Here is a 26,845-nt window from a genome sequence, read left to right on the forward strand (position 1 = left end):
AAATGGCTTACAGCTGTATTTCAAACCACGACAGCATTACAATCTACAATAATAAAATATCACATGCATTCAGCAAGCATTACAGAATAGATACTACAGACATGGACTTTAATAAGAAGGTCTTGCACAAGGTTGTGCTTTAATAGGGTGCTGGCTAATGGAAGCCCACCCTTAACTCTGCTTCTCTGTCACGTGCCAAGGTGAAAGAATGGCTTCCTGGAGCCTCAGGAGAAAATGGAATTTCTCTTCTCTGAATTTCCTGGAAGATAGTCCACCTGCGACCTCTTTGTGACTAGCCAGCCGGTTATGGATTTCCTTCAAACCAGAGCTTCTGTCAGCATTGTACATACGTTGGAGGCAGACAGATGTGCCTGGGGTGAACTCACCTCCCTGCTCACCTCCTTCTTTCCATTTCTTATTGTTTTGAGAAACAGTTGTTTTTGAAATGATCATATAATTGGTGCCTGTTCATATGGATGTTTTTTTTTATTTGGTTTTGAGTGGGGACCAAAGGGTTTGTGCCCTCTTCCAGTCTGCTCTGGCAGGGCATGGTATCCAGTCCTCCTGGCAAACTGATGAGAATTGACCTACCCACATGTTCCAGGTGCCTTCTCAAGGTTAAGAGCTGCCCTCTGTGAGACTTAGAGAAACAGAAATTCGTAGTAAGGGAAATTTCCAGTTTTTCTTTTTTGTGTGTGTACTGAAGCAAGTCTTCTTATATTACAATCCCTTTATATATTTATGGAAAATATCATACTTTTGTTTTTCATATTTTTTGTTTTTTGGTATATCTACATAGAATTATTAATTACTATTTTTTTAAAAAAACAACAACAACAAACTTTTTACCATATAAAAATTCCCATCAGCGATTTTTCTTTTTAAAACAATTTCTTAAAACTGTGCTTGTTGGAGGCTACAATCCTGCACACAGTTAATCTGCTTAAGTCCTACATTTAAGATGCCCAATTGTGTGTAGGATTGCTGCTGAAGCTATTTGCCAATTAATGTTCTTCAAAAGGCTAACCTATTGTTATTAGATGAAAACTGGTGCCTTTTAAAAGAACTAAATTTTTAGATAATGCCATCATAAAAGGCACCATTGCCTTTTATCTATGAAAGTCCATTTTAAACATTGTTTCTATAATACTTGTATACCTTCAGGAGTGGAAAGTTTTGTTCATTCTTGCTGAATATATAGCCCTGTGCCAAAAATTGTCTAAAAAACCAATATAAATTATATATTAATTGTAATATATAATTTTATATATTAATTCGGTTTTATTCCACATCATTAACCATAAACTCTAGCATGCAATTGGATTACCACATTACCTGTAAGAGGAATGAGTAGTTCCTAATACTAATTAAAATCAATTCTGAAGGGGAGTTTTGGACCATTCAAGAACCCATTATTTGGATAAATATTTGGGCAGCTTGCCTGTGATAGTGGAGGAGCAGGGCAGGAGGGAATCCCACAGCCCACTGATGAAGTCTCCCTCACTTAATTAGAAGTTCACTGAATAGATAGCTTGCAGCAATGCCTTCAGTTCTTTCATACTTAATTACAATAACCCTGATCAAGAATGCAGTATGCGAGAAAGGGAAGCTTACCTTTCACAGAGGCATGCACACTGTGATCATAGAATCATAGAATCATAGAGTTGGAAGAGACCACAAGGGCCATCGAGTCCAACCCCCTGCCAAGCAGGAAACACCATCAGAGCACTCCTGACATATGGTTGTCAAGCCTCTGCTTAAAGACCTCCAAAGAAGGAGACTCCACCACACTCCTTGGCAGCAAATTCCACTGTCGAACAGCTCTTACTGTCAGGAAGTTCTTCCTAATGTTTAGGTGGAATCTTAGGTGATTGTAGGAGCCATAGGGAAAAAAGTCTCCATTGGCCTAGTTGCCATAGGGGAAAGTGCTAGAGAAATGTAAAAGACAATGACCCCAGAGTTAAAACTCATTGGTTGGAATGAATGTGTATAAAAAGGAGAGTGTGGTAGTTATGCCTCTTTCTCAATAAAATGTTTAATATGACCTTAGGATTGGAGATACTATATTATTGTAGTTGGTAAATTATTGTAGTGTCCTGCTAAAAAATGAGCTGCAGCAGTCTCCACTTCTTGCAAAACTGAGAGGAGACTTGAGAAGCTTTTGTTTGTGTATTTATTTAATCACAGGTTTCCACAGCTGAAGTTGGTTTGTTTCAGACAATAAACTGTGGTTAACCAAAAACAGAAATGAGAGCTTCCCCACTTCTCTGAATTGCATGGGAAAATTAGGTGAAAGTATTAGAGCCCAAGTATTAGAAAGTATTAGAACCTGGAGGAGGAACCGGCAAGCCACTCCAGTATCCCTGCCAAGAAAACTCCATGGGCAAAGACAACAGGCATATAAAAGTTATGACGCTGGAAGATGAGCCCCTCAGGTTGGAAGGCGTCCAACATGCTACTGGGGAAGAGCGGAGGGCAAGTACAAGTAGATCCAGAGCTGATGAAGCGGCTGGGCCAAAGCCGAAAGGACGCTCAGTTGCGGATATGCCTGGAAGCGAAAGGAAAGTCCAATGCTGTAAAGAAAAATATTGCATAGGAACCTGGAATGTAAGAACCATAAACATGGGTAAGTTGGAGGTGGTCAAAAATGAGATGGCAAGAATAAATATTGACATCCTGGGCATCAGTGAACTAAAATGGACGGGAATGGGTGAATTCAGTTCGGATGACCATCATATCTACTACTGTGGGCAAGAAACCCGTAAAAGAAATGGAGTGGCCCTCATAGTCAACAAAAGAGTGGCAAAAGCTGTACTGGGATGCAATCTCAAAAATGATAGAATGATCTCGATACGAATCCAAGGCAGACCTTTTAACATCACAGTAATCCAAGTTTATGCACCAACTACTGGTGCTGAAGAAACTGAAATTGACCAATTCTATGAAGACTTACAACACCTTATAGAAGTGACACCAAAGAAGGATGTTCTTCTCATTATAGGGGATTGGAATGCTAAAGTAGGGAGTCAAGAGATAAAAGGAACAACTGGCAAGTTTGGCCTTGGAGATCAAAACGAAACAGGGCAAAGGCTAATAGAGTTCTGTCAAGAGAACAAGCTGGTCATCACAAACACGCTTTTCCAACAACACAAGAGACGACTCTACACATGGACATCACCAGATGGGCAGCATCGAAATCAGATTGATTATATTCTCTGCAGCCAAAGATGGAGAAGCTCTATACAGTCAGCAAAAACAAGACCTGGAGCTGACTGTGGCTCAGATCATCAGCTTCTTATAGCAAAATTCAAGCTTAAACTGAAGAAAGTAGGAAAAACCACTGGGCCGGTAAAATACAATCTAAGTCAAATCCCTTATGAATACACAGTGGAAGTGAGGAACAGGTTTAAGGATTTAGATTTGGTGGACAGAGTGCCTGAAGAACTATGGATGGAGGCTCGTAACATTATAGAGGAGGCAGCAACGAAAACCATCCCAATGAAAAGGAAATGCAAGAAAGCAAAGTGGCTGTCCAATGAGGCCTTACAAATAGCGGGGGAGAGAAGGCAAGCAAAATGCAAGGGAGATCGTGAAACATACAGGAAATTGAATGCAGATTTCCAAAGAATAGCAAGGAGAGACAAGAAGACCTTCTTAAACAAGCAATGCAAAGAAATAGAGGAAAGCAATAGAATGGGAAGAACCAGAGATCTGTTCAAGAAAATTGGAGATATGAAAGGAACATTCCATACAAAGATTTCCATAATAAAGGACAAAAGTGGAAAGGACCTAACAGAAGCAGAAGACATCAAGAAGAGGTGGCAAGAATACACAGAGGAATTATACCAGAAAGAAACGGATGTCTCATATACCCCAGGTAGTGTGGTTGCTGACCTTGAGCCAGACATCCTGGAGAGTGAAGTCAAATGGGCCTTAGAAAGCACTGCAAATAACAAGGCCAGTGGAAGTGATGGTATTCCAGCTGAACTATTTAAAATTTTAAAAGATGATGCTGTTAAGGTGCTACACTCAATATGCCAGCAAGTTTGGAAAACTCAGCAGTGGCCAGAAGATTGGAGAAGATCAGTCTACATCCCAATCCCAAAGAAGGGCAGTGCCAAAGAATGCTCCAACTATCGCACAATTGCACTAATTTCTCACGCTAGCAAGGTTATGCTTAAAATTCTACAAGGAAGGCTCAAGCAGTATGTGGACCGAGAACTCCCAGAAGTGCAAGCTGGATTTAGAAGAGGCAGAGGAACCAGAGACCAAATTGCAAACATGCGCTGGATTATGGAGAAAGCTAGAGAGTTCCAGAAAGACATTTACTTCTGCTTCATTGACTATGCAAAAGCCTTTGACTGTGTCAACCATGGCAAACTATGGCAAGTTCTTAAAGAAATGGGAGTGCCTGATCACCTCATCTGTCTCCTGAGAAATCTCTATGTGGGACAAGAAGCTACAGTTAGAACTGGATATGGAACAACTGACTGGTTCAAAATTGGGAAAGGAGTACGACAAGGCTGCATTTTGTCTCCCTGCTTATTTAACTTATATGCAGAATTCATCATGCGAAAGGCTGGGCTGGATGAATCCCTAGCCGGAATTAAGATTGCCGGAAGAAATATCAACAACCTCAGATATGCAGATGACACAACCTTGATGGCAGAAAGTGAGGAGGAATTAAAGAACCTTTTATTGAGGGTGAAAGAGGAGAGTGCAAAATATGGTCTGAAGCTCAACATCAAAAAAACGAAGATCATGGCTACTGGTCCCATCACCTCCTGGCAAATAGAAGGGGAAGAAATGGAGGCAGTGAGAGATTTTACTTTCTTGGGCTCCATGATCACTGCAGATGGTGACAGCAGCCACGAAATTAAAAGACGCCTGCTTCTTGGGAGAAGGGCAATGACAGGCCTAGACAGCATCTTGAGAAGTAGAGACATCACCTTGCCAACAAAGGTCCGTATAGTTAAAGCTATGGTTTTCCCAGTAGTGATGTATGGAAGTGAGAGCTGGACCATAAAGAAGGCTGATAGCCGAAGAATTGATGCTTTTGAATTATGGTGCTGGAGGAGACTCTTGAGAGTCCCATGGACTGCAAGAAGATCAAACCTCTCCATTCTGAAGGAAATCAGCCCTGAGTGCTCACTGGAAGGACAGATTGTGAAGCTGAGGCTCCAGTACTTTGGCCACCTCATGAGAAGAGAAGACTCCCTGGAGAAGACCCTGATGTTGGGAAAGATGGAGGGCACAAGGAGAAGGGGGCGACAGAGGACGAGATGGTTGGATAGTGTTTTCGAGGTTACCAGCATGAGTCTGACCAAGCTGCGGGGGGCAGTGGAGGACAGGAGTGCCTGGCGTTCTCTGGTCCATGGGGTCACGAAGAGTCGGACACGACTAAACGACTAAACAACAACAACATTAGAGCCCAAATTTTACTGAGCTTTGTACTCAGTTGTGCACGTTGTGTTAAACCAGGCATAGGCAAACTTGGCCCTCCAGATGTTTTGGGACTACAACTCTCATCATCGCTAGCTAGTAGGACCAGTGGTCAGGAATGATGGGAATTGTAGTCCCAAAACATCTGGAGGGCCGAGTTTGCCTATGCCTGTGTTAAACCATGGTTTGGCATGATGTATATATGTTGCCATAGAGTTAATCTCTTCCATTCCCTTTTTCTGTGTCATTTCTGATTTTTCTGGATTGTCAAAATTAATGATAAAATAAAACTGCCCTATCAGGAGTAACTAACCCAGTGGGGAGAAGCTGCAGCAATAGTCTCACAGCAGCGGGGGAGGGGTGAGGTTAGGGCTGTGCAGGATGCTCCCACTTGTTCACCCATGTAGCCCCAAATTCTCCAATGCCTCACCCCTTTTCCTCATGGTAAGTGGCAGTGACCATGGTGGCTGGAGGCTGTTGATTTGGTTTCACAGCACTGGGCAAGCTGCTCCTCCCTCCTCATGTCAGCTAAAGAAACAACCTGCTCAAATGATACCAGCTCACATCTAAATATATTTGGTAGGGATTCCCAGTAGTGATGTATGGAAGTGAGAGCTGGACCATCAAGAAGGCTGATCGCCGAATAATTTATGCTTTTGAGCTATGGTGCTGGAGGAGACTCTTGAGAGTCCCATGGACTGCAAGAAGATCAAACGTATCCATTCTTAAGGAAATCAGCCCTGAGTGCTCACTGGAAGGACAGATCCTGAAGCTGAGGCTCCAATACTTTGGCCATCTCATGAGAAGAGAAGACTCCCTGGAAAAGACCCTGATGCTGGGAAAGATGGAGGGCACAAGGAGAAGGGGACGGCAGAGGATAAGATGGTTGGATGGTGTTCTCGAAGCTACAAACATGAGTCTGACCAAACTGCGGGAGGCAGTGGAAGACAGGAGTGCCTGGCGTGCTTTGGTCCATGGGGTCACGAAGAGTCGGACACGACTAAACAACTAAACAACAACAAATATCAAATTTGCCTATATTCCTTATGTACTCTGGGGAAAGAGTAAGATGACTTAAAGGGAGTAAACTGCCATTAAGTTTAGCTTATAGTTAATCACCTTGGTAGTCCGAAGCACACAAAGCGGCTCAATTCTGTCGATTGTATACAATTATAACAAATGGAATTTCTGCCATTAAATGCTCTGTTCCTATGTGTGGAGCTGATTGCATCATTTTTTTCCAAAACAAATCATAAAAATTAACTCCGCATTCAAAGCATATAAAAAGATTAACTCCAGTTGTGCAACTCTAAAAGCCATAAACAGAAAACATTTTGTACGAAAAACCACCTAGTACTGTGTGAAATTATATGTTTTTTATGTTTACATTGTACATTCTGCTGGATGATTATTTATTTCTAGTTTTCAGATTTGGCTCAAAAGCCATATAATCTGATTTTTCTTTTGCCCTCTCTTATTTTGTGATAATATATACTAATGAAAGTGGAAGAACCCCTGGCTTTTGTCCAAGTGGCAATGTTCATGTTTCTCAGTATATCTGTATCATGGCAGCACAATCACTAATGTGCCAAGTGAAACCTCCTTTACACCTTTTTGCTTATACTCTGTTACAAGAGTCTTGAATGTAATGCAAAGCACCCCACCTCACCCCCTTGATCGCACAAGTTTCACGTGCAGTTTTTTTTGGCACGTCTTACTGCTTAGCCATTCTGGGCTCAAGGAAGAAACTTTTAGCCCTTACCTGGATCTGGAACACCTTTCCTGTTTGGATGCACACCTTCTTGTGATATTAACAGAGCACCAGGTGGTGTGGACTTCATTTGCCCTTTGTGGGGTCTTGACATTGGAATGAGGTATTATGCAGAACATGAAAGGAAGTGTAACTAGTCATAAATAAGCACAGCATTTGCTGCGATTTGAGATAATGAGCAGATTAAACCTTTTGAAAAGTTCTACACACAAGAAGCATTACTATCTCATGGGAAGAGAATATATTTGTTCTGGAATAGTTTTAAAATAATTTCCTTCAGTTCAAGGATAAGGAAAGTTATGCATAACTTAGGTTTAATATTTGATTCGTTAATATTAAGTGAAGATCTTTTGTTCTATGCTCAGTAAACAGATTTTCATTAATTACTTGTTCATTCCTTTGTATTTCCAAATGCCTGCTTTAATAAATCTAACCTTTTCCCCTTCCACTAAATGGAGAATAACTTTTTTGGCATTTTAAGATACTTCAAATTGCAAAACTTTCTGAAAAATATTTTTAATGTTTTAATGCACATTTTGTTGCATTTCAACTTAACCTATCTCTTGTCAGTGAAAATACTTCCCGCCTTTGAGATTTTGCAAAATGTATTTCACTGGGAAAGGAGAACTGTAACTCAAGCAAAAGGATACATTTTTCATACTCAAAATGAAAGTTAGATGAATCAGGGAAACAATGATGTACTTTCAGTTGCCCAAAACAGGCCTTAAACTACCCTATGCATTATTCTTGGCTGGTCCATGTGGTTAGAACTCCCTCACAGAATTCTTAGGAGATGATACCTCTCCTTCTTCCTTTAAATTCCAATTGAACTCCATCTCTTCCACAAATCCCTTGATTTGTCTCATTGTCTGGAACCTTATTATACCCAGTTTCCTGGGAATAAGCCCTATTAAACTCAGTGGGATTTACTTCTGAGTAGGCAAGTATAGGATTGCACTGTTAATTTTTACCACCAATTACGTGTGTAATCCTATGCCTACTAAACACTAAGTCTCATTGAGCTCAGTGGAATTTACTTTTGAATATAGATGCTTAGGATTGTGCAGCAAGTATATGGAACTCTATTTCCTCCTGTTCCTCTGCTGTTAGCCTGCTCTCTCCCTTTTCTTGTTTGTTCCCCTTAAATGGTAGATTATTATAAGATTCTTAGGGCAGGGGACAGTATTTTTGCTTAACTTATGTTAACTCTTTGAAGTACTATACAAATAACAGAAGAGGTTTCTATTTAGTGCATTTTACTATTACAGTATTACTATTTTGTTTAGAATATCACTTAAGAAATAACAGAGTACATATTGAATTTGAAGAGTAGATACAGTACAAGTTTTCATACCACAGGGCATTCACTGAGAAAGTCAGGAGCAAATAAAGTTCTTGGCTTTCTGCATTTTTGGCAAACAAAACTTAGAACACTGAACAATACATTATAGAATTATAGTAAATTTTCATTTCCTGTGTTTAGTACTTTTCATAGAGACAAAAAAAAGTTACAGTCGGGGAAGTAAATAAAAATACATTCTTTCTCTTAGAGGATTATGGAACGCCAACGGATAATTTTGAAGATACTACAAATAATAGTAATCCAGTTACTTCTACGGATGTTTCCGACAAAAACAATGAAGATAGCATCACTGTAAGTATATACATAGTTTCCTGGTTTGTAATCTCAGCAGACTTTCTGACAAGGGATCTGATACATTTGTGGTGTTTTAGTTTGTAACAAGACACCACCTTGACTATACCCCAGAGCTTTTCACAGGCATTTATATAATGTGAAACAATTGCTTTTTCAAAGAGTTGGTAAATTATAGATAGAAAACAGTGTGCAAAGTTTGTTTCATATGTTACCATTAAGTGATATTACCTAGCTGCAGCTTCCAAGCTGCATGGAAACAACTCCCATTTACAGCCTGAAATATTTTGGGTTTCCCTCTTTTGGCATGAAAAATATGGTGTAACTTTAGCTGAATGTTCTAGTGAACACCCACATAATTTAAGTAACTATAAGGTCAACGCGGGTGGCGCTGTGGTCTAAACCACTGAGCCACTGATCAAAAGGTTGGCGGTTCGAATCCCTGCGACAGAGTGAGCTCCCGTTGCTCGGTCCCAGCTCCTGCCAACCTAGCAGTTTGTAAGCACGTCAAAGTGCAAGTAGATAAATAGGTACCATTCTGGCGGGAAGGTAAATGGCGTTTCCGGGCGCTGCTCTGGTTTCCAGAAGCGGCTTAGTCATGCTGGCAACATGACCCGGAAAAACTGCAGACAAAACGCCAGTTCCCTTGGCCTGTAAAGCAAGATGAGCACCGCAACCCCAGAGTCGTCTGCAAGTGGACTTAACTGTCAGGGGTCCTTTACCTTTTAAAGCCAAGATAAACTGGATGTTGTATCCACAGGAGCAGATGATCTTGAGATATTTTCCTGGTTCTGGTTTCCTTAGCAAAAAGCCATAGAAGCCATATTTTGAAGTCTCTTTTATTGAAGAGGCAACCTTAATTTTTTTTTTTAAAGGATTAAAATTCTAAATTCTCAGCTTTTACTAGGGCGTTGTGACTATCCCTAGTAAGAGCAGCCTAGGTGTGTAACACCCAGTGGCGTAGCGTGGGTTGTCAGCACCCGGGGCAAGGTAAGTAATTTGCGCCCCCTAACCCGTGGATTTGCGCCCCCTAACCCTAACCCCCAGATGTTGCGCCCGGTGTGGCTGGCCCCCCCCTGCACCCACCACGCTACGCCACTGGTAACACCCATAGGCTCTGAGTGGCAGGAGAGTGGACTGCAAACTTCAAAAGCTTTTCCAGTTTGACAATTCTGATATCATGTTCAAATACTGCCAATACTTCAATACTGGGTTTAATGCACTTTTCTTTTCTTTTAGGTCTATGTTGTAGTGGGGATTGCCGCATTAGTGTGCACTGGCTTAGTTATTTTGCTCATTATTCTCAAGTTTGGAAGGCACTCCAAGTTTGGAATGAAAGGTAAGAGGGGCTGCTTTTATTTCTTTACTTCAATGGGTTAGATTGTTGCTTTTTGTTTTTTTGTACACACTATATACATTTACATAGGGACACGGGTGCCACTGTGGTCTAAACCACTGAGCCTAGGTCTTGCCAATCGGAAGGTCGGCGGTTCGAATCCCTGTGACGGGGTGAGCTCCCGTTGTACGGTCCCAGCTCCTGCCAACCTGGCAGTTTGAAAGCACGTCAAAGTGCAAGTAGATAAATAGGTACCGCTCCGGCAGGAAGCTAAACGGCGTTTCCATGTGCTGCTCTGGTTTGCCAGAAGCTGCTTATTCATCCTGGCCACATGACTCAGAAGCCAGTAAAGCGAGATGAGTGCCGCAACCCCAGAGTCGTCCGTGACTGGACCTAACGGTCAGGGGTCCCTTTACCTTTACCTTTATATACATTTAGATGTGTAAACTTTGTACAAAATACATACAGTATGCATGCTAACTCAGAAAATGGAAGGTGTAGTTTAATGTTCCTCCTGAAAGATACAGCAATTTTTTTCTCCATGATTCTTGAAGTCTGCAGTGCATATTAGCAGTACAAAGTGCTGGGCCCCTATACCCTTTCTTCTACTAACAAATGTATACTGGGGCTGGGCTAAATGTTTGTATGTGTTTGTATGTTCTGGTACAAAAGCATTTTAAGGCAGCCCAAAATGCCCACTTCCTGAAATTCCCCTAAGTGCACTTTGGTCCCTTTATGGCCATGGGTGCTTTCTTTCTCTGCTTCTCCCTCAGCACCATTTCAGAGTGAGGCCATTACTTTCTATATCTCATTATCCATAGTCTCCATGGATGTGGCAAGTGCTGTAATACTTTGAGTGCATGTCACAGGAGGGGGAGAGTGGAACCACCAGACAATGAAGGTGTTTCTCAGCCAACAGAGTTGTGGGGGCTCCTCCTCCTGTGCCCTTCTGCAAAAGGTGTTTTGTCTTCAGTTTCCTACTATTCCGATGATTAATACAAATTGCTACTGAAAAACTGAACTGTTCATTTTCATTGCCGCTTCTTTCACTCTTCAGTAACCATTTGAATCATTACACCATGATCAAATAGTTTGTGTGCTTATTCAGTAGTAGTGAGAGTTCCGATTGCTCCCCCCCCCCCAAAAAAAATATTTTTCATATAGGAAGTGATTTGGCAGCAGTGGTCACTGATGTGATTAATTCTCTGTAAAGGAATAGAAAGGGGTCAAGATGCAGTTGTAAGTCAGTGGTTGCTTTATCTTTTCTCATATTTGTCCAGTCAGTCTACCATATGTGGGCATGTCTACCATGTGTGGTAATATGCAACCGTTTCATCTTCATATTTCCAGGAACAAGTGATAACAAGTGATAACAGGTTATATGATGTCACTTTTTCTCAGATGTGAACATAAATACAATCAATTTATATCCATATCATCTCCCTCCTGTTTGGATGCACAGTCATATTTCATACTATGATTATTAGGGAAAATATTTTTTTAAAATACAGCAAGTCTTGTAATTCATTTATATAAAACCAGAAAAAGAGGTGCTAGAACTCACCATTAACACCTCGTTCATTCTCTTATAATGGCAATGGTGCCCACCTGAGAAGTGCCGCAATTGAGTTCTGGCTGAAAAAAAGTCCTATATAATACTATAATTCAGCTGCTTTGTAGAGATGCTGTCCTACACAGAGTAGATCCAGTGAAGTTAATTGACATGACTAATTTGAGATAATTAATTTCACTTGAATCAATTTTAGACCTAGCTGAATACAACTTATGTGTACAAGTCCAACTGTCCCATCACAAAAAAGCACAGACCTGAAAGGGGTTTAGAAAGGGGCAACCAAAAGGCTTTAGATGTTCATTTGGGACGTCTACAAGGAAAGACTAAAATGTTTGGAATATTTTAGGTGGGTTTTGTCTTGTGTTTTAAGGCAGCTGTTGGGTGACATGAACTCAGGACCATCCAATAAAGTTAATGGGCATGGATTCCGAACATACAAAAATCATTACTTCACACAATGAATAATCCATTTATGGTATTCACTGCCACAAGATGTGGGGCTAGCCCTTGGCTCGGATGGTTTTTAAAGTGGATTGGACAAATTGGACTGTCAATTACTAGAAGCTGTGGTAAATAAATAGAGCCTTCAGGTTCAGCGGTGGTATATGCCTGAATACCAGTTATGGGGAGTCAGTTTTGTGGGAGAGCTACGACCTTCATGCCCTGATTGTGGGCTTTTCAAAAAGCATCTGGCTAGTGGCGGGAGAAGTTCAAACAACGGCCACTTATTTGGGAATCCTGGCAAGTAGCGGTTAGAGCCACAGCCTGGTCAGGTCATCTTTACCATGGTATGACCAATTGGGGACATCAGAGCCTCTCCTGCAGTGGCACCTCTCAGCAGGAAGTGCCCATTTGAACAGGCCAACATGAGACCAGCTGGAGGCATGGCTGAAGTGGTAGGCCAGGGCATCACTCAGGTCCATCCAATTTTTATAAGTTCAGGCTGCACCCGGGCTTCCCAGCACAGATCAGTATTGGTTCTTATCTTGGCTAATTATGCTGAGTGTTTTGATTATGCATGTAGCCCCTTCATGAGGCCATCAAACAGGGTCATACGACTTGCAAATAATTTTTCAAGTTCTGTAAATTCCCCTGAAGGTGCTGACTTCTCAGTTTGTCAACATAAAATTTTATTTGCAAATATGCAAACCACAGAAAAGTTTTATTTCCCATATACAGTTTGATTTTAAGAAATCCAGTTTCATGACCAAGGTCTATATATCCATTCGGTGAGACATTTTATTTCGTTCATCAGAGGTCACTACAGTCCCTCTAATGGCAAGGAAATACCTTGAGAAATAAGATTAAAAATGATAAGGAATGGTTTTCAAAGAAGGTGCAGTAATTTTTATTTATATTTATAATTTATATTTACCTTAACTTACAACTTCACAGGTCTCTTTGGAAGTTTAAATCATTATAATTTATTAAAGCTGCTGTTGGGATGGCTACAGACAACCCGTATTTTTGGGTTCTTTCTCAAATAGCTTTGACTTATGAAAATGTTATGTTTATGTCATAACTTTTGAAAAGTCACGCAAAAAGGGGTCTTGTTTTGTTTACAAAGAGCCCTGTCTTGGCTCAATCTTTGTAAGACCAAGGGAAGCTGCATAAATAGGGTCGGCACAGTTATGATAAAAAAAGAGTCAGGATCCTGGTTTGGGCCCAGCTATCATTCCGTGTGCGGCTCTGGCTCGCCAGAGCAGCGATGTCACGCTGGCCACGTGACCTGGAAGTGTCTCCGGACAGCGCTGGCCCCTGGCCTCTTAAGTGAGATGGGCGCACAACCCCAGAGTCTGTCAAGACTGGCCCGTACGGGCAGGGGTACCTTTACCTTTACCTTTACCTATCATTCAAAGGTGAACCGTGTCCCTTAAATGCCATTTCCCCAACTGCTTACCTTTTAAAAGGCCTTCTTCAAGCCTGCTTCGTTTAAAATATGTGGACAATAAACAATGGGATGCTGTTCTTGTTTATTCAGAAGCAAGTCCTATCGAGTTCAGTCGGATTTACTCAATAGGAAATCTGTGTAAGCAACAGGGAATAAGCCACATTGATCTCAGTGGGTCATATAAACTTTAGATGGTATACAGCTGCATTGTATACTTTTGGATTCGATTTCAATAGAACACGGCACACACAATGTCATTGTATATTTCATAAGTCTAACCAAATTATAGACCATTTTATAAAGAGCAGAACATATACCGCTAAACATTTTTTATTAAGGCATATATAAGATTTTTTGAAGGAGCCTAACATCTTCTCAGCCTTCTCTCATCCATCTCTCCCTTCTCTCATATATCTGTATTTGTATACACCCACAAAACCAGAGAGATATTATGTTATTGAGGCCATATTTCTACTGAACATGATTTTTCTGCTCAGAAAGTGAGTTACTTTGATCACACAGAAAAGCTACTGTGTAAATGTGAAGTAGTAACAGTATTTGTTCCTTTAACAATGGAAGAAATTGAACTAGCTTTGAACTCTGGAAGGGGCTTAAGTTCAGCTCACTACCTCAGAATTCCATATTAGCACTATTCTAAAAATCATTACCATCACTAGTGTAAAATTAGGAAAGTGCTTACCATAGTGATGTATCCTCCCTCAGGGTTGCTGCCAACATATGTTTAAAGAAAAATCAAATGTAAGCTAATGAGATCTTTCTGTCTGAAAGCACATCCTTGCTCAGAAAGATCATTGAGTGTTGTTGTCTACTCTAAATTTCAAATGCAGTGAATTTGGCTGCAAACTGTTTCAAGCCCTAAGACGTATTCAAAGTTTTTTCAGTTCATTTGGGGGAGCTATTGGTGTAATTCATTCCACCTTTAATTAGTTCCTCACCCAAGAGACGGATATATCACTACACTAGTTGATCTGTATAAAGGTCCTCACTGCAACTCATATATCTCATCTGAAAATCTGTGCATCTGTTACGGAGATGGGTTAAGCAATAACTTCACTAGGGACTACAAACGGTACTTGCCAAAAATATGGCCACTTTCCAGCTCTGGTTTTGCCCTTTGTTTCTTCTTCTTTTGAATTTTCCATTAGAGCAGCAGAAAAGTTCTAGTATTCTTTTACGGTGATTGACTGGGTTGCCCTAATTTCTCTGTTGGTTTGTATGCCAGTTAAGTTCATTCAGAACTTCTGAGTCTTAGAATCCCTGTGCTCAGTGTGGAGTTTTGAAAAACAGATTAGTTCGTGGATGAGATTATGCGACTTCTGCTTATTAATATCGTATTATATTAAAAAGCTTAAACTGTGGTGATGTAAAAAGCAGTGTGTTGAACTTCAGTGCCAACAGAATGCTTGTATTGAACACTGATGGCCTGTGCACCAAAACAGCACACAAGTGTTCTCATACTTAATTTAGACCAATTCAAATCAACTCCATTAGTAACCCTTCCTATATTAGACTCAAAATGATTTAAATGAATGAAGTGTGGGGTTTAATTTTTAAAAATCTGACACTGGATTTAGATTTGTGGGGTTTAATTTTTAAAAATCTGACACTGGATTTAGATTTTTAAAAGTTTGTGATAGTTATCCAAACAGTGTGGTTTTAGGAAGGTTTCCATGTTCCTGAGTTGGATTGTTTTATTGACAAGGCATCTTGAGTCAGATCAGGGACTTCCTAATCTTCCAAGCCGCTATGTGGCTTCAGCTGTCCAAAGCATGCCCAACTTCCTTTTGCTTTTCCCCCCCTGAAAACCAAAACCAAATTGACTGCATAAGCACCCAGAGCTCAAGGGGGATTGAGGTGAAGAGCTGGGGGGAGGGACAGGGTCTTGTCTTCTCATTCACGATAGAATAGAGTGTTAAAACCAAAGTCTTTAAAGAGCCTAGGTCTATCAATCCAGTTTGCTCGACGTGTTTAGAAAAAGAATTATCTTAGAGCATTCCTGATTGCAGTTTATCAACACATAATCCTACCCCTGTTATCTGACTTATTTGATGCAAACCAGTCAAGAGCTTTATGTTTGATCCATCCTTACAGATGCAATGCAATTATATTTCCATCCCATTCCCCAAATGTTGGTCCCCACTGCAGTCTCTTACTACAACCCTTAGGGAAACATGCCAAAAATAGCACTACATTGCTAAATTTTTCACCTGGCTCAAATCCAGCTCATCTTTCGCTGATAATCTCTCTCACAGTTCTTTAAATATACCTACATAAGGGCCAAACTAAAGCACACAATAATACAGTGCTCCTGTATTATGTAGCAATCATTTGTACCCTGCTAAATTGTTCTCTAGTTCATATCCTACTTGGGCATTTCTTCTTCATAGACTATGCGCATACACACAAATGGATTTTGTGCCTGTGCGGAGTACCTTTCAGAAATTTCTAGCAGTTTTTGTGTGTGAAGGTCTCCCATACTGTGCATGCTTTAATGACTTCTCTGCCATTCCCATGACTACCCCACCAACATCTGGAGTGATGACCTCCCCTCCATCAGCCTCTGCTTCTATTCTAAGTTATTATGGTGACTGCTATCACAGCAGCAGAGTGTAGGTTTCCATTTTTAAAAGGTTTTTGACAATCTACCATGCCTCTTCCCAGTGAAGGAGCTCCTTATTCTCAAAGTCTCCCTTGACATCCTTGTGATTGATGACACTTCCTGCTACTCCATCTTGACTCTCCTGCTTCTTCCTGAGTTCCTTCACCTCACTTTTACCTTACACCTCTGTTATTCCCTTGTTTCTGGATCTATAGCCATGACACCCATCACTACTTTGCTCATGCTGAAGACTGGGACTGTGATCTCTGGAAAGAAGAGCACCCATCTTCTCTATGGTCCAGTTCCTGGAGCCTTTCACCAATTTATTGTGATGATGAGGCAACTATGCATCAGATTGGGGCAGAGGTTCCTGTGCATATATCACATATGGATTCCTGCTATAGGTTAGGGATCTCTTTCTGTACTAATAGTATTACACATTAGCCTCCAGAATTGTGGAGACACACACCCATAAGGTTTCAAAGCCGCCACTGGGATAGGGATCCAGCTCCATCAACTTTCACAGTCCTTCTGCTTTGATTATCTCTATGGAGTCTGTTAGTTGACCTACAGTAGATGGACTAGCAGGTGCTTATTTCAACATGACCTCAAAGCAGGAAAGTGTGTTTAGTTTCATTTTTTGCTTTGCCATGGGTGATGTGAGTATTCCCTTTCGGTCTCATTATAGTACAGTGGTGCCTCGCAAGACGAAAAGAATCCATTCCGCGAGTCTCTTCGTCTAGCGTTTTTTTCATCTTGCGAAGCAAGCCCATTGACGGCTTAGCGGATTAGCGCTATTAGCGGCTTTTAGCGGCTTAGCGGATAAGCGGATAAGCGGCTTAGCGGCTTAGAAAAAGGGGGGGGGAAGGAAAAAAAACCACAGGAACTCGCAAGACATTTTTGTCTTGCGAAGCAAGCCCATAGGAAATTCGTTTTGCGAAGCACCTCCAAAACGGAAAACTCTTTCGTCTAGCGAGTTTTCCGTCTTGCGAGGCATTCGTCTTGCGGGGCACCACTGTATTTAGTAAAATTTCATTTTCCTCTACAATGATGATTAGTTATGAGTAGGGCATTCCTAATTCCATATTCTCCACCAAATTACTCAACTTCTTTTACGTACAAAATTATACCTACCCACTTGTTCCATGGTATTGGGGGGGGTGTCATCCTGGATTCTTCATAGGCCACAACTTTTGGCTGGCCACCATGGTTTTCAACACCCACTCAGATAGCATTACGAATTCAGCGTCTTTCTTAGTCTTAACGTCAGCCCTAAATCCTGTGTCACAACCCCAGCATGAACATATTCTTATGTGTGCAGGAGTTCAGACAGGTGCAAACTAGCTATACATATGTGCCAGAGCTCATGGGGGACATATGCATACATGTTCTTGTTCAGTGGAGCATTTGTTGACATGAGAGTGCATGGGGAAGATTTTGCATGCAGTATCTCCAGTGCTTTTTTTCTTTAAAAAAATGTTTAGGGCTACTCATTTTCCCACTCATATTGAAATACTGCCCCTCAATGTGGCCAAACTTAGATTCAAAAAATGTTTAAGGGTATGCATACCCCTGCGTACCCCAGAAAAAAAGCACTGAGTATCTCCATGTGGACATTAGAACTCTTGCTTTAGAGTTCTTTGGGTGTTTTCTTCTGTTACTGTACCCATTGAAACCCCTTTACTCTTGGCCTTTCACTTGAACCAGGGAAGTCTCTGAAAGAGCTGGACAGATATTTGGGCACTTCATTTTGCAACACAAAAAAAGAGTTACCTTAGCACTATGCTGTTGGGTTCTGTCTGATTCTGTGACACAGTTAGGGGTGGTGGCTGATGTCCTGTTGCTGTGATATATCTTACCTGATCTCAGGAACAGCAGAGTTTCATCCTAGAAAGAACGAAACAAAGAAAGCAGTGTGTGCCAGACTGTAGCATGCATGCACAGTAGCTAGGGTTCCTTCGGGACTCTGATCTAGAGACTATATTCTCTTGGGGTGATGTTGTGCCAGTGAATGCATTAGCAGTTCCCTTTATCTAGCCTATAAATTCCAAATCCTGCGTTAGAGTCAGCTAACATATATCTCTGCAAGCAACTAGTGCTTCAAAGGAGCCTCATGAGAGAAGGGGAGCTAGGCAGCTTACCAAAAAAGGAACCAAAAGAACATTGAATGAGCATTAAAGATGCTCTGGTCAAATGGGAGCTGAAGCAATATCCTTTGTTTTACTTTGACTTCAATACAGCACCTACCATATTTTTCCGTGTATAACATGCCCCCGTGTATAAGACAACCGCTATTTTTTGGGACTCCAAATTTAGGAAATGGGGGGAGATTGCCCAGAGTTGTTAAGCCTTTTTTGGGGGGGTTGCCCAGAGTTGTTGAGTTATTTTGGGGGAGGATTGCCCAGAGTTGTTGGGCTTTTATGGGGGGGGGGGGCTTGCCGACAATCTCTCACCCGCCTGACCGCTGATGCCAATCGCCCACCCACTTGCTGCCAAGGCCTTGCCGCAGCCACTAATCACCCACCCAATCGCTGATTAGAATCTCTTGCTCACGGCTGCCACCAATTGCATGTCCCCCCTCTGCACTATCCGTGTATAAGTTGACCCCCAATTTTTAACAATATTGTTGTTAAAAATCCCATCTTATACACGGATAAATATGGTATATTGTAGCAAGGATAAATTGTTCAATTGTATCCTGACACATTTCAATGGCAGTTTATAAAATTGGATACACTCCATTTCTAGATGGAATTACTGTACTACTTTTTTTTGTATTCTCCCCTTTCCAGCCAAGCACCAATATAGTGCCTGTTATTTAGTTTTGAACACCTTGATGAATGGATGAATGAATGAATCTTTATTTGCGTCAGCCATCAGCCATAGCAATAAAACAACAATACAATATACAAAGAATAGAAATAAAAAGTCAATTATAGGCTTATTTTGCAGATGGTAGGCTCCAGCAGGACCTGGCATTTTGTTCTTAAGCCTATAAGCCTATCCTGTGTATGTTTTTACCAATAAGTAGGGCGGAGAGTATGCAGAGATGAATTGCATTTCCCAGCAGTTTCTACAAGCTCTCCTCCCGAATACACCCTATTAATCATAATTATGAATATTTTACTACTAATAAAAACATTTGAAACTATATCAACTGGTGCTTTAGTAGAGTCTTTCAAATATTTTGGCACTGTTAGGGCTGGGCGATACCTGGTTTTCAACATTGTGATATATCACCAGCTAAATATCATGATATAATGATATATTACAATGTCTGCAATAAGGAGGAAGAAAGAAATAAGGTGGGGAGGGAGAAGCAGCTGAGATACATGGCCCAGCCCTACAGCTGACCCCCATGCCACTCTGACTCATGCCGGAGGGGTGGGGGTGGGGCTTCCTTGAACTTCTCAGCTGAGTCGCAGAAGCCTCCTTGCCCCCCAGCTGAGCATGCCCTCATGCTGTTCTGGCCCATGTGAGCCGGAAGGGTGGGTTTCCTTAAGCTTCAGCATCAGCTAGCTTCACAAAACAATGCTTTCTGTCAGTGGCTTGCACACGAGGAAGGGAGGAAAGAGCGCTTGCTCACTCAATTCAGGGAGACACAGAAGCACCGGCTGACTTCCCTGTTTTTCCAATATGGTCATACCTCAGAAGTTGAATGGAATCCATTCCAGAAGTCCCTTCGACTTCCAAAACGTTCGGAAACCAAGGCGCAGCTTCTGATTGGCTGCAGAAAGTTCCTTCAGCCAATTGGAACCTATGGAACCCACATCAGACATTTGGAGTCCAAAGAATGTTCGCAAACTGGAACACTCACTTCCAGGTTTGCGGCGTTCAGGAGCCAAAACATTTGACTTGTAAGGTGTTCAACTTCTGAGGTACGACTGTATCATGATTTTTGCATAGCACACGCACACACACAAGTGCAGCACCTCTACACTCATACACACACACACACAAACACACACACACACACACACCAGTGGCTCCTATGGCACTTTTTCTTTTCCTAGTGGTACTATCACGACTGTCTCTCCTTATCCTTGAAAGCCTGTTTATGTTCTTGCGTAATTTACATTCCCTCCACCATAGAAAAAGCATAGCTGTTGTTTTTGTATTTCAACCAAACTAAAAATGGTGGGGTGTTGTTTTTTTTAACCTTTCTCGCTGTTTTCTGCTGTATAGATTGAAATCATAGGTATTCATTTCTAGCTACCTAGCGTGATAGAGTTGGAAACATCATTCACCTCCTAATTGCTGCAAGGACCTGACACATTTAAGAGTGGAAGTGGTGATATCGCTGTGTAAGCTAATAGAATCGTGTTACTGTAGGAAGGCATGAATTTGACACCGTGTACTAATTTTCACTGCTGTCAATAGCATTACATTGTCCTTGGGGCCAGAGTTAAATGAAATGTCCCTGTTCCTCTCAAATACGTTTTTTTAATGGACAGTTTCTGGCTGTTGGAAGTTTGTTGTTGCATTAACTAATCAGCGAGAATATTTATTTCAAAGATTTTTCCCAGTCCGTTTCTGTGACAAACCCTGTCTTAAGTTCCAAAGCAAACCTATAACATTGTATAAAGTGTTATTATATTTTACAACAAGGATGGAGGATTTGTGGTCTGCCAGATGTTGCTGGACTACAGCTGCCATCATCTGACTATGGTTAGCTGGAGTTGAAGGGAGTTGGGAATCCAAGAAGCATCTTGTGGGCCACCCCTGCCCCAGATGAAGACCCCAGCCACTAATTGTTGTTGTTGTTCTTATTTTATTTATATGCCACCCATCTGCCTGGGTTGCCCCAGTTACTCTGAGTGGCTCCCAACAAAAAATAGTAAAAACATCATACATCACTAGGTGTTGCCATCATCACAATGGACCACTTTGCTCTATTTGTTGTTGTTGTTTAGTCGTTTAGTCGTGTCCGACTCTTCGTGACCCCATGGACCAGAGCACACCAGGCACTCCTGTCTTCCACTGCCTCCCGCAGTTTGGTCAAACTCATTCTGGTAGCTTCGAGAACACTATCCAACCATCTCATCCTCTGTCGTCCCCTTCTCCTTGTGCCCCCCATCTTTCCCAACATCAGGGTCTTTTCCAGGGAGTCTTCTCTTCTCATGAGGTGGCCAAAGTATTGGAGCCTCAGCTTCATGATCTGTCCTTCCAGTGAGCACTCAGGGCTGATTTCCTTAAGAATGGATACGTTTGATCTTCTTGCAGTCCATGGGACTCTCAAGAGTCTTCTCCAGCACCATAATTCAAAAGCATCGATTCTTCGGCGATCAGCCTTCTTTATGGTCCAGCTCTCACTTGTTCTATAGGCAGCTACAGATTGCCTCTTAGACAAGAACATCCAGGAGGAGTTCTTTCCTATCCAGAAGCTCAGGCTCAAGCTCCTACAGCTGCCTCTTGTAATATTAGCACTTCTGCCAGTAACTTAAAATATCAGGCAACTTAGGCAACTTGCTAAGCTCGAATTACTCAAATACTTTGGCTTAACGGGGCTGCAGAGTGTTCATTGCAGAGTATCTTTGATGAATGTTACTGGTGGGACAAGCCCCTTTCCCATCCAAGTAGCCTTATTTCGCCGTTGGTTTGTGCAGATGTAAAAATGATATCCAATACAGACCAGTTGCACTAAACAGTTACATTTAGATAGCAGTTTCCCAAAGCTGAACAAAAAGGTGTTTGGTTAGGAATAGCATGCATTTTTTAGGAAGAAATTGGGGGGGGGGGAGAGAGAGACTTTCACTTCATTCCACAAAGAGGTGAAGTTCAAAGTAGAGAATTGGAATTCATTAATGATTCAGAATGGTTGGTTTCCAATTCCATCCCTTTAGTCACAAGGCAAATCATGGTCGATATTTCTCTGTCAAGGTCACCACTATTGTGCCCCCCTCCCCAATTCATATGCACATTGTCACCTTTTCTTTTCTTTCCCAAAAGACCTCCCGCCCCCGCTGTATCCTGCCAGACATTTAGGAAGCCTTATCTAGCCATTCTTCCTTCATGAGGAGAAAGGCAGCGTTGGGAAACGCTGTCATTTGAGGCCAGGAAAGCAGTCCTGAACTGGATGAGACATGACCTCTTCTCATCCTGTCTTATTTTGCAGATGATAGGCTCCAGAAGGACCTGGCATTTTGTTCTTATGTCTATAAAAAAGAAAACAAGTGAGGAAGAGAGAGTAGAATAATATAATAATAATTTATTATTTATACCCCGCCCATCTGGCTGGGTTTCCCCAGCCACTCTGGGTGGCTCCCAATAGAATATTAAAAACACGATAAATACACCAAACATTAAAAACTTCCCTAAACAGGGACAATCCTCACCTGCCTTCTCTCCTGCCAGACTTCCATGGAGGGAATTCTTCATCCCTGGTTTAGCCTTGACCAGATGAAATTGCGTATGAAAGAAATAATGTTACTTCAGACCAACCTTTACCTGTAACAGACCATGCACATATATTTTCACCCCCAGCAGCTTGCATCTCTCCCCCATCAAGGCTCTGTAACTGCCAGAAAAAGTCGCTGCCAGTATGGCCTTCTGGTGGGTGTGGGCCCTTTCCCAGGTCTTTCACTGTTCTTAAGAAAAAGCAGGGAAGCGTGAGTTGTTTCAGATTTTTAAATGAGCCAATCAGTTTCTGATCAAGTGCAGGTTTCATACAGAGACTCTTGATACTTTTGTTCCCTAGCCACAGTCATTCTTAGCAAAGCCTGTCCTCACATCCCAATCCAGAACAGACACTGCAGATTCTGTTGTTTCAGGTATAAGGATCAGTAGCAGCAATTCTATGCTTTGCCCTTCCGTCACTCTTGAACTTTGAGGCTCTTCACCAAGATCTTGGAAAGTCCAGCAGCTTTTCTGATGGAGAAGGGGATCTACAAATATCCACTCCTCAACCACCTGCATGCTTGTTTCTTTCTTTGTTCCTAGGTCCTGTTTCTTAAACATTTGGAAATAACAAGCTCTGCCCTGTAGATGCATAGTTTTGTCATCTGCAAGGATGACAAAATCAGTCACTCCTTTTGTAATTGGTTCTCAGTGTGTCCATAGAATAAGTCTTTCTGTTTCCCAGCAGCATGAACTTGGTGAGTGTACTTGTGATGCTCCTCTAACATGATGTTGTGACACATCTTCAGTCTTTGTCCAAGCTTCTGGAATTGAATATTTCATACTTCAACTTGGGCAAGATTCTACTTCAAATTCAGATTATTGAGACTGAATATGCCTGCTTCCAAAATAAGGGTAGTGCCTCTCTGGTGATGAATACTCTCTCTAGGGAGGCTTGCCTGGCACCTTTGTTATATATATCTAGGCATCAGGCAAAAACATTCCTCTTTTCCCAGGCCTTTGGCCTTTGAAACTTTTTTTGGGGGGATTGTTTTTGTTTGTTACCATGGTATGTAGGTAACAAACAAAAAAGAAGGAAAAGAGCATAAGTTCCATGACTTAATGGTGATACGTCTGGCACTAGTATACTTTGCACACCTCATCAGGGGCCACTGTGTCCTAGTCAACATGGCTGCAAATGTACAGTGGTGGCCAAAATGCATGTGGTTTTTGGAGCTTGTGAACCAAATTCATGCACCTCAAATCTCTTCCTTCACATTTCTCTGCTTTGACACCATCTGGGCTGTACAGTGGTACCTCAGGTTAAGTACTTAATTTGTTCAGGAGGTCCGTTCTTAACCTGAAACTGTTCTTAACCTGAAGCACCACTTTAGCTAATGTGGCCTCCTGCTGCTGCCGCGCCACCGGAGCACGATTTCTGTTCTCATCTTGAAGCAAAGTTCTTAACCTGAAGCACTATTTCTGGGTTAGTGGAGTGTGTAACCTGTAGCGTATGTAACCTGAAGCGTATGTAACCCGAGGTACCACTGTACTGACTTGGAGAATAAGTGGGCTCCTCTAAGCTCATAGTTATTCCACAGAAGTGATCTACATCCTCTTTGCATCTATGTCCTTTTGACTAAAAAGTATGTGGCACCACCTGGATGTTTTTGTAGCTTGATGCCAGTGGTATGGTAAAAAGAAGTCAAACTAGGCTTAGGTTGTGGCCAGTGCTCCCCCCAGGGGGTACTCAAGGGTACACAGTACCTGCACCTCTTTTTGTTGTTGTTAAAAAGTGTGGCACTTGCTTGTAACAACTTCATGGTGAGTACCGGCACCCATTTTTCTAGGGGTGGAAAGCACTGGTTGTGGTGGATTTGGTTTCCTCCAAAATAGCCTTTAGTCAGGGTTGAAACAAAGAGCTCTGCAGAAGCAGATATCCGCCCTTGCCAGTACCCTGGAAAACTTACTGTCAACTTGCATAGTTTGTCAACTGCATACCTGGACCAGCTTATTTTGTGAGCCCCCCTCCAGTTCACAGGGTACCCAACCTCTTAAAGCCTTTGGACCCACTACATTCAAGATCCTGATTTTGAAGACTGACTGGTAGTGGTCACCTCAGCAAGCTGAGTATCAGAGTTTGGGATTCTGCCTTTAGGGAAAGAACTGTTTTGTTACCTGCTGGGAAATGTAATCTTTAGGCCCATTAAATATTTCATTCTTAAGACTGACCTGGCCTTTTCTGCAGGGTGGAAGATCTTGTTCTTCTTTTCTTCTGCCAACTGCCTGCCACTCCTTGGGGGAAATTCTTGATGTATACAGAGCTCTCATGTGTTATGTAAACAGGATGAAGCTCATTTGACAACACAGACCCTATTCTTACTTTGGAAGAAGTTATCTTTGGCAGGACAGTGTCTATGAGCTTCCTGGTGCACTAGCTTCAGGAAAGTATGGGTCTGCCCTCTACGTCTTGCAATTTGCAGCTGTTTGAAGGCATGCTTGCTTATTCCATAGGGAGTGCTGCAGCCTTGGCTTCTTGGGCCACTTTTGAGATCTTCACCGGGTATTATCCTTTGCCATGATATGCAGCAGGATCAAGGGACTGTCCACCGGGGACATACTACTTTTTAATGTCCTAGCACTAGCTGCATCCTTCCCTTCAGGGAAAAGAGATAAAACTAGGATTTGTCTGTGAATTAGTGTTATTCTCAAGTGAACAGTGTGGTGTTCTGATCTGATGGAACATAGAAAGTTGTCTTATACCAAGTCAGACCACTGGTCCACTTAGCTTGGAGTCATCTACAATGTCACAAAGATAAAAAAAGATGAACTAGAAAGAGAGAGACCAGAGGTTTAGAAAACAAGAGTGCTAAAGTTGGGAATGCAAGATAGGTGGAGGAAGCTTAACCACACTCAAAGCTGTGGGCTGCAAAAGATTGAAAAATCTGAAAGTGATGACCCTTTAGCCAGTTAAACCCTGACTTGCTAACCTAAACCCTGACTCGCATTCCCTTGACCTATTGGTGGGGCATTGCTTTAGTGGGAGAATAGGATATTTCCACCTCTGATATCAGTTGCCCATACATGATTCTTATTAAATACTAGTACAGTTGCATCTTTCTAGTCCACCTCTTTTTAATGTACTGGCTCCTGTTAGAATGATTGTCACAAAATGAATGCATGTAACTGAATTTTGATTAGCACTTGTTTTAGGGGGGGTGTGTGTGTGATTGGGAATGGAACTAGCGGAGAGAGAGGGGAATCCTTGTCCCTTCTTCCACCTTCCACTTTCTCTTTGCAGATTCCCATAAATTGTCTCACTCCATGAGGTTATAAATTGAAGGAGAATAAGGCTGTGTTCTCCTTTCATTGTCAGAGACAGTAAGCCTCTGAACACCAGTTGCTCAGATCCTGCTTTCAGGCTCCACTGAGAAGTTGCACAGGAAGGGGAAATAGAAAGAACTTGGAGTTTGACTTTAAGGATGATCAATACCTTGGCTATTTAAATCGTGTAGATATTGCCTTCATGCTACGAGCTTGCAGATTACATTTATTTTGCAGGTGTAAACCAGGTGAATAATTCAGATGCCTTCCAATAAAAACAGACAAATAAGTGTGGATTGTTTATATGGAAGTAAGAAAGTATACAGTATGTGAGATGTCCAAAAACAAAAGAGGAATAGACATGTCTGTGTAACTAGGTATCTTAATTTAACATTTGTTTTAGAAACTAGGGCACTAGATAGGGTGAATTTTTCATGACAGGCTTCCAAATCTGAGAAGAATATAGGAGGCATTTGAAGATGTATCAGATATTTAGACAAGATAAAAACATAAGCAATGGAAAGGGAAAGGAACCTATCTATGGTGATTAAATATGTTACATAATACTGGCATTAGAAATATTTTAGAATTGACTGCTAGCATTTGGCTTTATCATATATCAAGGGCACAAGTAATCAATAGCTGTTAAATATAGCAGATCCAAATTTGTAGTGGCTCATAAGACTACATCAGTCAGGGACCATATGCTGTTCAATTTTATTAATCCCTGTGACATTATACTTACAGTTCAAGCAGGTTTCATGTATGTAATACTGATTTAATGTTGTTCATAAAAAGCCACTAATAGAAAAATCCATTTCTATTGCCTTCTCTCCCTGTGTTTCTCGGGATACACTAAATGAATGGCCATGGGAACACAATGTATTTCTGAATAGCC

General features: G+C 41.6%; 1 protein-coding gene across 1 annotated transcript in view; it reads left to right on the top strand.

Annotated features, from left to right (window-relative positions):
* The window catches only part of NTRK2 (neurotrophic receptor tyrosine kinase 2), a 187,453-nt gene that overhangs the window by 62,793 nt on the left and 97,815 nt on the right, over positions 1 to 26,845 (top strand). Inside the window, exons 11-12 of the mRNA XM_079996083.1 lie at positions 8,764 to 8,867; positions 10,107 to 10,206. Of these exons, the coding sequence (XP_079852209.1) occupies positions 8,764 to 8,867; positions 10,107 to 10,206 (204 nt within the window). The remainder of the gene's footprint in view (positions 1 to 8,763; positions 8,868 to 10,106; positions 10,207 to 26,845) is intronic.

Source organism: Podarcis cretensis, assembly GCF_951804945.1.
Source record: "Podarcis cretensis genome assembly, chromosome: 11".
NCBI lineage: Eukaryota > Metazoa > Chordata > Lepidosauria > Squamata > Lacertidae > Podarcis > Podarcis cretensis.